Source organism: Microtus oregoni, unplaced genomic scaffold (genome assembly GCF_018167655.1).
Source record: "Microtus oregoni isolate MIOR12 unplaced genomic scaffold, Mior012 000012F_ref0000307, whole genome shotgun sequence".
Taxonomy (NCBI): domain Eukaryota; kingdom Metazoa; phylum Chordata; class Mammalia; order Rodentia; family Cricetidae; genus Microtus; species Microtus oregoni.
This window is the reverse complement of record NW_024543071.1, coordinates 17,098,117-17,110,278: the sequence shown is the minus strand read 5'-3', so window position 1 is coordinate 17,110,278 and position 12,162 is coordinate 17,098,117. Positions and strand designations below refer to the sequence as shown.

Sequence of the window (12,162 nt, the reverse complement as noted above, 5' to 3'; positions counted from 1 at the left end):
CTCTGAGTTCGAGGCCAGCCTGGTCTACAAGAGCTAGTTCCAGAACAGGCTCCAAAGCTACAGAGAAACCCTGTCTCAAAAAACCAAAACAAACAAGAGTGTGCCACTACACCGGCTCTTTTTTAATAAGTGTACTAGAGATAGAACTTGGGTCCTCAGGCCAGGCATGGTGGCACATGCCTTTTAACCCCAGCATGCAGGAGGCAGAGGCTGGCAGATGTCTGAGTTCAAGGCCAGCCTGGTCTACAACGTGAGTTCCAGGACAACCAGGGCTCCACAGAGAAACCCTGACTTGAAAAATCAAAACCAAACAAACAACAAAACAAGAGCTTAGGTCCTCATGCTCTTTGGGAGCTGAGCTGTCCCAGCCTAGTGGCATACCATTAAAAGAATTTACTGCGGGAGCCCCTGTAAGTTTCCCAGTGTGCATGCCCGCCCTCCCACTTTAGCCTTCCTCCCAGCAGAAGGCTCTAACAAAGCTACACAATCTGCTGGCAACGGCCCCCACTTCTCTCTGGAAGTTCTTAAGCAATCTGCCCCTGTAGCACTTTCTCTATGGAGTCATTTACTGATGATATTTTAACTGGAAAAGAAATGTGGAGGAATAAATTTTTTTTGAGATCAGTATACTCAGTGAATCCACCAGACTACATTTCCTAGCTTTTCACCCTAGATTGTCCTCTGAAATAACGTAAGTTATGGGGAGACCCCAGAATATCCCCAGGCTCTGTTGTCCCCACACTGGCCGCGCTCTGCCTCAAACTCTGATGCCGCACACTAAAGCTTGTGACTCAGGCCTCGGGAAGGGACTTTTGGTGTGAGCTGCCTTTTGAGAGGGCTCTGGGAAGGAAGCCAAGCCTGGAAACGAGGCTGGACAGGCACTCACAAAGCGCGTGAAGAGCTGGTCGCTGATGCAACGGTGCACCTTCTCGAACTGCTCCAGGTCATGGTGTCCCCTCTCCATACACAGATCCCACATGCTCATGGCTGCCACCACCTTCACACACGCAGATTCCTAGAGCCCGTGAGAAAGACAAAGTGAGATAAAAAGTCACCTGAGCAGTAGCTTGTAATGGCAAATCTGCCTGCAAAGTCCCTTCTCTTGCAATATTTTCACACTGAAATATGCATGCCCTTATAAAGGATGGATGGGGTGCAGAGAACAGAACTATGGTATAGAACGACTGGTGGATTTATCAGCTTAGCATCTTTCTGTACCCCAGTCAGAGAAAGGTCTTGTTGTTTAAGTTAAAAAATAAAAAACAAAAGAGCAGGGCAGTGATGGCGCACACCCTTAATCCTAGGACTTGGGAGGCAGATGGATCTCTGAGTTCAAGGCCAGCCTGGTCTACAAAGAGTTTCGGGTAACCAAGGTTACACAGAGAAACCCTGCCTTGAACAAAACAAAATCAAACAAAAAGATTTTTTAAAAACTGTGTGTATGCACATGTGGACACCTGTGGAGGCGAGAAGAGGACATCACACCCCTCAGAAGAGGGGTCACAGACTGTGAGCTGCTCATCTGAGGTGGGTGCTGGGAAGCAAACCTAAGTTCTTCAGAATGGACCTGGAAGAGTTTTTCTCTTTTGATGTGGGAGGCTTTGTGAATTTGTGGGTCATCCTCGAGCAGGAGCCATGCTAACCTTTTCTGTAATGTCCTGATTTAAGTTTATGTGCTGACAAACCACGCACCCAAGAGTTTCTTAATTCACCGTAAACAAATCAGCTCAGAACCGGATGATTCCTGGGGGATTAATGAGCAATGGCCTCCCTGCTCAAGTCTTGGCTTATGCTGCCCCTTCCTGAGGACAGCTGCTTCAGCCTCCCTCTTGACAACCTGTTCTGCTTCCCCCGTTGACTCTGGCTCCCCTGATGGCCTCCACCCTCCTATCACTACAGAAGCATCTTCTGTCAGGTGGCGTGACTCCCTGAGCCTTGGTGTCTCCTTGTCTGCGCGCTGAAGAAGTGAACTGCACAGGAGAGGCTCCTGACCCATCCAGACTGTTTCTGCGTCCTGAGCTAGGTTGTCTGCTTGGCACATGATTGATGGTTTAAGTTTAGGAAACACCTACTGTATTGATATCAATGCAGATGAAATCCAAATACAGAAGACCTCCATGAGTGTATTTCAAAAGTTAACAAAACCGCTTAGTAAAAACTGCCCGTGTCTCATACGTTCACAGTTCATTACACTTTTAGGTATTTCACTCTTAAAAACATACATATACGAGGAGTCATATATTTTAAAAAAGCCTATACATTGTCAGCAGGATAGACTGAGGAGTCTCCTCAGTTCTTCTCTAGTGGAGAACTAATGTCAAAGGTGATTATTTTCTTACTTCCTCTTAAAGAAATAACCGTTCGTAGGGTGTGGTGGTGTAAATCTATGGACTGCAGTAGAGTTTTACCTCAAAGGAGGGAGGAACACAACTATCGTAAAGCCCGTGATTCTATATGCAGTAAAACTTTCAATCACAATAGATGGAGAAAGAAAGACATTCCAAGATAAAATCAAATATAAGCAGTAAATATCTACAAATAGAAACCTACAGAAAGTACTAGAAGGAAAACTTCAACCTGAAGAGGTTAAACTCACCCAAGAAACACAGGTAATAAATAATCCCAGGCCAGCAAATCAAAATGAGTGGGGGAGGGGGAACCATACCATAAGGACAAAATAACGGAAGTCAACAGACACTGCTCATTGGTAACTCAACATCCATGCTCTCAACTCCTCCCAAAAAAGACACAAATTAATAGAATGGATTCGAAAACAGGATCTACCCCTGCACTGCAGCCAAGAAATACACCTCAACATCGAGATAGACCTCAGGGTAAAATAATGGAAAAAGATTCCAAGCAAATGGACCTAAAAAGCAAGTCGGTGTAGCCATTTTAATATCTCACAAAATAGACCTCAAGCCAAAACTAATCAGAAGAAATAGGGAAGGATACTAGATACTCAAAGTAAAAATCCACCAAGAGGACATTGAAATTCTTAACATCTATGCCCTAAACACAAGGGTACCCATATTAAGAAAAGAAACATAACTACAGCTTAAACCACATATTGACCCTCACACACTGATAGTGGGAGCTTCAATACTCCACCAATGGACAGGTCATCCAGACAAAAACTAAACAGAAATATTGGAACCAACTGATGTCATAAACCAAATGGATTTAACAGATATTTTCAGAACATTTCGACCAAACACAAAAGAGTATACCTTCTTCTCGGCAGCTCATGGAACTTTCTCAAACTGACCACATAATCGGGCACAGAGCAAGTCTCAACACTACAGGAAAATAAAAAAAAAAACAAAAAACAACCCTGCATCCTATCTGTTCATCTATTAAAGCTGGATTTCAACAACTATAGAAACAGTAGAAAGCGTATGGACTCATTGAAACTGAACTCACTACTGAACGAAAAATGAAAACATAACATAACCAAACTTATGGCACACAATGACAGAGGGGCTAAGAGGCAGATTCACAGCACTGCCTACATAAAGAAACGAGAGGATTCTCATGCTAGTAACTCAATAGCAGATTGGAAAGATCTACAGCAAACAAGAAGAAATCATGCCCCAAAAGAGTAAACAGCAAGAAACCACCAAACTCAAGGCTGAAATCATAAAATAGAAACAAACAAAAAAACAGTACAAAGAATAAACAAAACCAACAGAGAGCTGGTTCTTTGAAAAAAATCAGTAGGATTGGCAAACCTATATACAAACTAACTAAAAGGCAGAAAAATCCAAATTAACAAAAGTAGAAATGAAAAGGGAGACATAACAGAGACCAGGAAACCCAAAGAATCCTAAGAATGGACTTTAAAAACCTGTACTCTACCAGATTGGAAAATCTAGAAGAAATGCTTAACTTTCTTGATGCATACCACTTACCAAAGGTAAATCAAGATCAGATAGATAATTTAAAGAGACCTATAAGCCCTAGTGAAATAGAAGCAGCCATTAAAAGTTTCTCAACCAAAAAGAGAGTCCAGGGTCAGATGGATTTAGTGCAGAATTCTACCAGACTTTTTAAAAAAAGAGTTAATGCCAAGATTTCCCAAATTATTTCACAAAATAGAAACAGAAGGAACACAACCCAATTCATCTTATGAGGCCACAGCCTGATACCTAACCCTCATACAGAAACACCTAATAAAGAAAGAGAATTGCAGACCATTTCCCCTTATGAACATAGATGCAAAAATTCTCAGTAAGATACTAGCAAACTGAATCCAAGACACCTCAAAAAGATCATCCACCATGATCAAGGAGGTTTTATCCCAGAGATGCAAAGATGGGGCAACATATGTAAATCAATAAATGTAATCTATCACATAAACAAACCGAAAGACAAAACCCACATGATCATCTCATTAGATGAAGAAAAGGCCTTTGACAAAATCCAATACCCCTTCATGATAAAAGTCCTGGAGAGATTAGAGATACATGGACATGCTTCATCATAATAAAGGCAGTTTATAGCAACTCCACAGCCAACATCAACTTAAATGGAGAAAAACTCAAAGCAATTCTGCTAAGATTAGCAACAAGGCAAAGTTGCTCACTCTCTCCATACCATTCAGTATGGTACTTGAGTCTTAGCCAGAGCAATCAGACAACTGAAAGAGATCAAGGGGGTACACATTGGAATGAAGTCAAAGTATCTTTATATGCAGATGATATGATAGTACACATAAGTGACCCCAAAAGTTCCACCGGGAAACTCTTACAGTGAATAAACATTTTCAGCATGGTAGCAGGGTACAAAGTTAGCTGACAAAAAATTTATACTACAAATGACAAATGGGCTGAGAGAGAAATCAGGAAAAACTGCACCATTCACAATAGCCTCAATAAAAAATATAAAATATCTTGGGGTAACTCTAACTGAGCGAGTGAAAGATTTCTAAGACTAAAACGTTTACGATATTGAAGAAAGAAACTGAAGAAGGTATCAGTAGATGGAAAGAGCTCCATGCTTATGGACCAGCAGGATTAATATAGTAAAAATGGCCATCCTGGGGCTGGAGAGACAGCTCGGCAGTTAAGAGCACTGGCTGCTCTTCAGAGATGCAAGCTTAATTCCGAGCATCCACATGGCAGCTCACCACTGCCTGAAACTCCAGCTCCAGGAGATCAGACACCTTCACACAGATATGCATACAGGTGAAATATCAATGAACGTAAAAATAAAAAAAAATCATTTGAAAAAATAGCCATCTTACCATTCTACAGATTCAATGGAATCCCCATAAAAATTCCAACACAATTCTTCACAGATCTTAAAGTGACAATTATCAGATAAAATTATCATGAACAATCAAAGAACTACTGGAGGTGTCACCATTCCAAATATCAATTTGTACTACAGAGCTATAGCAATAAACACAGAATGGTATTAGCACAAAAATAGACACACTGATCAATGGAACCCAACTGAAGACCCAGATATAAATTTACACACCTATAGACACCTGATTTTTGATAAAGCCAGAAACACACACTGGATAAAAGACAGCACTTTCAACAAATGGTGCTGGATGTCGGCATGATGAAGAATGCAAATAGATCCGTGTCTATCATCTTGCACAAAACTCAAGTCCAAGTGGATCAAAAGCCTCAACGTATGACTAGACACAGTAAACCTGATAAGAGAGGAAGTGGGGAACAGCCTTGGCAGAGGACAAGACTTTCTGACCTGAACACCGTTAGCACAGACACTAAGATCAACAATGAATAAATGGGATCTCGTGACACTGAGAAGTTTCTCTACAGCAAAGGACACCATCATTTGACAAAGTGATTAAGTACAGGATAGGGAAAGATTTTCTCCAGTTCCACATTTGATAGAGAGCTAATATCCAAAACATATAAAGAATGCAAAAAAACTGGATATCAAGAAAACAAATAATCCAATTTTAAAATGGGCTACAGATCTAAACAGAGAATTCTCAAAAGAGGAACTCAAATGGCCAAGAGACATGTAAAGAAATGCTCAACATTCTTAGTCATCAGGGAAATGCAATTCAAAACCACTCTGAGATTCCACTTTACACTAGTCAGAATGCTAAGATCAATAACACAAGTGACAGCTAACACTGGTGAAGATGGGAAGCAAGGAGATTATTCCTCCATTGGAGTGCAAAATCACACAGCCACTATGGAAATCTGTGGCAGTTCATCAGAAAGATGGGAATTGATTCTATTCTTGGGCGTATACCCAAAGGATGCTTTGTCCTACTACAGAGACACTTGCTCAACCATGTTCATTGTTTATCCAGTCATAAGTCAGAAACTGGAAATAACACAGATGTCCACCAATGGATGAATGGGTTAAAAAATGGTACATTTACACGATGGAATATTACTCTGCTGTTAACAAATGAAATCATGGCATTCACAGGTAAATGGACGGAACTAGAAAAAAATCATCCCGAGTGAGGTAACCCAGAGCCAGAAGGACAAATATGGTATGCATTTGCTAATATGTGGATGTTAGGTATGTTAGGATGTTAGATTAGTAAACTACAACAGTAGACCCACAGAGCTTAGGTGCAGAGTGAGGGACTGGGGGTAGGGACAGATCTTCCCAGGAAGGGGAAATAGAATAGATAGCTATGGATAGACTGTGATGGCATGGGGAAGGGGCAAAGGGATGGACTGGAACAGGAAGATCAAACCAGGAGGGAGGGACAGCTAAAATTAAGGGCCATTTGAGGCCATTTCACATAGAAGCTTCCTATATATGTACATATAGTGAAGGCGACCTGAATGAAATTGCCAAAAAACAGAGCCCCTGACTAGATATCTCTCATCACTAAATGAAGCTTCAGTCCTGGGTATGGGTTACATCTAATCAAGTTCTTGGCCAAAGGGGTTGGCCAACAACTCAGGCTGTTGCAAAGGCTCCCCACAAACTGATGGTAAGACCATATTGATGAAGACAACATCTATACAAATCACTGGCCATGGAAGAGTGGTCATTTCAGAACAGATTGCTTTCATTAACCAGGGCTCTGTGAACAGGCCAGAGGAGGAAGAGCGACCCTGACTGGGGCCACGCTGACACTTACCCGGATATGCTGGAGGTAGAGGGACAGGTCTCGGATAAAAGATTTAATCAATCTCTCCTGCATCCGGAAGTTCTTTTCTGTCTCTTCAAATACTTCATCTTTTAGCTGTTCAAAAGGAGTGCATTTAGAAAACCTGGATTTTTTTCAATAGACCTTATTGGGAAAATATCTTAGAAACATCTTTCACCAATATATATATATATATATATATATATATATATATATATATATATTTGCTGTTTCCTTTCATAAGAAACTGAGTTTGGTGACCTGCCTCTATGACTCTGGATTCTGATCACATGTGGACCTGCGTACTTCCAAACTGACTACCCTGCTGTGTCCTGGCCGGACTGGCAGCCCCTCCCCTGCTCCCTCTCAGGTGAAGACTCATGCTTCCACCGATCTCCCGTGTACAACAGAAACAAAGCGTGAAAGGCAGAGAGCAATTCTCTGCTCCGTGTACTCTCCACCCCGTCTCCACCTGGGTGTGGTGCAGGATGAAGTCTGGAGACTGCAACTGCCAAGCTGTGGTTCAAATTCCTCCATCTCCTCCTTTCACGTTTGCCTCTTCGAAACGTAAGGCATTCATCTAGGTGATCTTTTAAATCCCTTCTAGCTTATATGTCTGCACAGTGCATCAGGTTCTCTGAATAGATTATAAACGCCTTAGAGGTAGGAAGACCACGACAGCTAGTGTATGTGAGCCAGCTGGCCTCCTCATTTGCCTCTGTGCACATTGTAAGCAGCTTGGTAGTTGAAGGGCCCTATCTCCATTAACAGGCAAAACCAAGGAGACACTAAGAAGGCTCCCGGGCCAAGCCATGCCAGCAGCTGTCCCCAGGGCCTGCAGAGCTGCCGGACATGCTGCAAGCACGGAGCTCACCTGAGGAGCGAACCCTGTGAGGTGCTTCAGGTGGCTGCTGACCCGGTTGGACTTCTTGATGATGGAGTGGATGTTCAGCCTAGAGATCTTCTCCATGAGGCTGTCGTCATCACCTTTGCGGTACTTAAGCACTAGGATGCAAGCCAAGGCCACTGGTCAAAAAAGGTCCCATCCCCCTCCTCCAGCAGCCTGAACTCAATGAGACTGTATCAGCCCAGAAACACAGAGGTTTTTCTAAAAAGGAGCATAAAATGAAATTAACCCAAACAGAAACGAGTGCTTGTCCTCGATAACTTATAACTGAACAGACAAAATATTGGTTCAAAGAACCAGTCTAGACAGAAGTGTGGCTCTCCGGGCAGACAGAGACTGGCGGCCAGGGAAGGGGCCTGAGATAGGAGGAAAGACAGCAGAGATGTAAGGTCAGGATGCCTGTGAGTTCAAGACCCAGGGCTGTCACTAATCAGGGCTCGGCTTTATAAAAGCCATTTTACCTCTTCGAGCTTAATATTTTTGAACCATCTAAGATTAGTATGTGATGGTCATGTATACAAATGAGTTATTTATATGCAATGATGCATATAAGGAAAGCCACTGTGTCGAACAGAAAAGTCTGGAGATTACAGTGGATGGGAATGGTGGAGGAGGAGCAGAAAGGACATCCTGGATCAGGAGGCTGAACCTAAAGGAAGGGCTCCAGGGGCAGAGAGCTTCCAAAGCCACAGCAGACAAGCAGGGTTTTCATGAAGTTTGCTCTAAGGCAAGCACAGCACACAGAGAGCAGGCTCTGACCTCTGAACCCTGACTAGGGGCAATCACCATGCCGCGCCTGTGAGTGTTCGGTGCGAGCTATGACAGAATAAAAAAGTTCAGCTCACTCCACAGGGGAATGGGTGAGCATCCAGCTAGCCAGCTGCACAGGGCTGGACAGGGAGATGAGGGCCTATGTCAGAAAGCAAGCTACTGGGCACAGGCGATAATAAAAGGGTCTGTGAATTTAGTAGGGATCAGTAAAACTCAAATTAGATGAGTCAGAAAATAACCTAAGCAGGTATTGACACGGGCTGCTTTCAAGGATGTGATAGGACACTGTGACAAAGAACCCTCCGTCACCACTGGCTAGTCCAGTGGTTCTCAACCTTCCAATGCTGCAACCCTTTAATACAGTTCCTCATGTTGTGGTGACCCCTAACCATAAGTTATGTCCTGCTACTTCATAACTGCTAACGCTATGAATCATAATGTAAATATCTGATATGCGTGGGGGGGTCCCGACCCACAGGTTGAGAATCACTGGCCTAGCCCCTCCACCCCCTGCAGAGGCGTTTTCTGGCCTGTCACTTATTTCTTAATCACCCTTCCTTGTTCCCGACTGTCCAGACTGGTGGCTTCTCATCATCACGTTGTCCTTAGGCCACCGCTGCCCCGAATTCCAGCACTGTTTGTCCCTCCTGGCCCCCTCACACCTGGACCCTGCCTTGCCGAGCCCCTGGGGGAGTAATTCTTTAGAGAAAAGCCTTCTTGGAGGGAGGGCCTGGCAGCCAGGCAACCTCCTTTACCTCAACGCGCCTTTCTCACCTAGATCCTTCCGACGCTTGTACTCATTAATGTTAACGTTGATTTCCTTGACGGCAAGCACTGCGCTGGTTAAAGGGACCTTATCCGGGTGGGACTCTGGGGTGGAATTCAACAACTCCATTAGCAGCAGTGGGTAACGCATTATTCTCTGTACAGGCTTGATGAGGAAGGAGCCCAGGTTGATATAATTGGTGCAGCCCCTGTAAAAGCAAGCGGAAAAGGACTCCTGTCAACCGTCAATGCTAAGGTGTTTCTGGATATCATCTGCTATCCCCAAAGGCAGTTTGGTCTCTGACTCTGCGTTCCGTTCTCATTTATTCAGTAAATCCAGTCCTGTACCGCAGAGGGATAGCACTACTATAGGTGCCGAACAGCAAAGATAGCCTTGCTATGGGGGAAGAAAAGAAGCAAGCGCTAAGCAAATTAATAAAGTGGTGTTGGTGGTAAGTGCTGAGAAAAAGTCTGGCAAGCATGTCTAGATTTCTGTCTAAGAAGAAATGAAAGCAGCCTTCTGAGGGCCTGACGAATCCACTGAATAAATAGTGTGCACCAGGCACCAAATGAGGGGACTTACCATTCGTTGTACAGGCTCCTATAGGGCGGGAGCAGGAGGAGAGAAAGAGAGAGTATTAGAGACGGATGGCATTGACCTTCTCACTATCCCCACAAGCCTACTCAGCAGACAAAAGCCATGCAGATGGAAGGAAACCATAGATGCCAAGGGTGGGTATCCCAGCTTAGACAGCGAGCCATCTCCCCGGCTGTTTAGAGGCTACAAACGCCGACTCAGTTTGCGACACATACAATTCCTCCCTCCCTTCAGACAGGCCCCACTGTGTGGCCTGGGCTGGCCTGAAAGTCACGGTGTAGACTATGTTGGACTTGACCTTACTCCAATTGTGCCTCAGTCTCCTAGTGCTGAAACCAGAGGCTTGCTAACCAAGCCATACAATCGGGAAGTCACTTAAGATTCCCATGACACAACAGAAAGGAGCAAGATACAGCACAGGACACGTGATAATGTGTCACTTAAGTGTCAAGTAAGGTTGGTGGGAGATATCATGACCATGGGGCATCTAAAAGGTTGGTGAGAGCAGCGGCAAAGGCAGAACTGTGAATCTCCTACTTAAGATCTGCCAGGGAGTCCTGAAGATGCTTCTGGATCTTCTCGTCCTTCTCGTAGATTTCAAGCAGTGAAATGGCTTCATCGTGGTTCTGGCAGTAGACCCTGTACGTTCCCTCAAGTTCATCCCGGTGATCAAGAAACACGGGTCCTTTGGAGCATACACAAACATACACCAATGTCAGGACTGCTCTTAGTAGTCCAAAGCATATTGACAAACATGATGGTCATTCAAGTTCTCCTGCTATAAGAAACAATAAAATAGGGGCTGGAGAGATGGCTCTGCTCTTCCAAAGGTCCTGAGTTCAATTCCCAGCAACCACATGGTGGCTCACAACCATCTGTAATGAGGTCTGGTGCCCTCTTCTGGCCTGCAGACATACACACAAACAGAATATTGTATATATAATAAATAAATAAATATTAAAAAAAAAGAAACAATAAAATAATCCATCAAGTTGATAAATACTCCTGTAATCGCTTAAATTAGAAATCATTTAAGCCACAATTGACAGAACTATGTCACCCATATATTTCTTTTTCAGAACATGTATTTACACATTCTGCCTTGATACAGCTTCCAGGCCTCTTCATGAAGACAGATAATGGCATCTGCAAGCATGCTCCAATGGTCACATGACCAGGCCATATGACCCTCTTGTTCTATACTCTTCAGGAACATCTGCACAAGGATGAAAAAAATATCCCTCCACAGCAGTGTTTTCTAACTTTGTGCACAACATAAAAACATAAGGGTACAAATGCAATTGATTATACTACCTTAAATATCTGTGATTAAATAAAACCTCAATTTGTAATATGGTATGTGTTTTTCTTGTCCTTTGGTTTTTAAAATTTATTTATTGATTGATTGATTGATTGCTTTTTCGAGACAGGGTTCCTCTGTGTAGCCCTGGCTGAACTGGAACTACCTCTGTAAACCAGGCTGGCCTCAAACTCACAGAGATTCATCTGCCTCTGCCTCTCAAGTACTGGGATTAAAAGATATGTGCCACCACTGGCCAGCTTAATTTTTTTTAATTTGTGTTTAGCTGCATGTTTGTATATGCACCGTGTGTGTGCCTGGTGCCCCTGGATGCCAGAAGAGGGACTCAGATCCCCTGAAACTGGAGTTACAGACAGTTGTGAGTCATCGTGTGGATGCTGGGAATCAAACCCAGGTCCTCTGTGCACAGAAGCAAGTGCTGGCTACCGCAGCCCTCACTCCAGCCCCTCACGTGTGCTTCATTACAGATCACAGGATGAGCATCGAGCTTGGCCATCTCCACACGAGCACTCTGTGATAAAGGTGAGCAACTAAAACAGCATTTATGTCTGCTGAGTGGGACTGAAACTTAAGTCTAAGGAGAAACGAACAGACGTGCCATTAGTGACACATTAACAGGGTGCTGTCTCCCTACAGTCACACTGCCAGTGAATGTCACAGTTCAGCCAGTGTCAGCCAAAGTAAACAAAGACGCAATG

General features: G+C 43.7%; 1 protein-coding gene and 1 non-coding gene across 5 annotated transcripts in view; both read right to left on the bottom strand.

Annotated features, from left to right (window-relative positions):
• The window catches only part of LOC121454030 (dynamin binding protein), a 99,973-nt gene that overhangs the window by 9,359 nt on the left and 78,452 nt on the right, over positions 1-12,162 (bottom strand). For all 4 annotated transcript variants that reach the window (XM_041661227.1, XM_041661226.1, XM_041661228.1 and 1 more), the window contains 6 exons: positions 10,681-10,828; positions 10,129-10,146; positions 9,555-9,754; positions 7,977-8,107; positions 7,094-7,198; positions 887-1,015 (listed from right to left, as the gene is read on the bottom strand). In XM_041661227.1, coding sequence (XP_041517161.1) covers positions 887-1,015; positions 7,094-7,198; positions 7,977-8,107; positions 9,555-9,754; positions 10,129-10,146; positions 10,681-10,828 — 731 coding nt within the window. The remainder of the gene's footprint in view (positions 1-886; positions 1,016-7,093; positions 7,199-7,976; positions 8,108-9,554; positions 9,755-10,128; positions 10,147-10,680; positions 10,829-12,162) is intronic.
• On the bottom strand, positions 1,586-1,688 carry LOC121454825. The gene has a single exon (XR_005975342.1). It is a non-coding gene; the product is annotated as a U6 spliceosomal RNA (small nuclear RNA).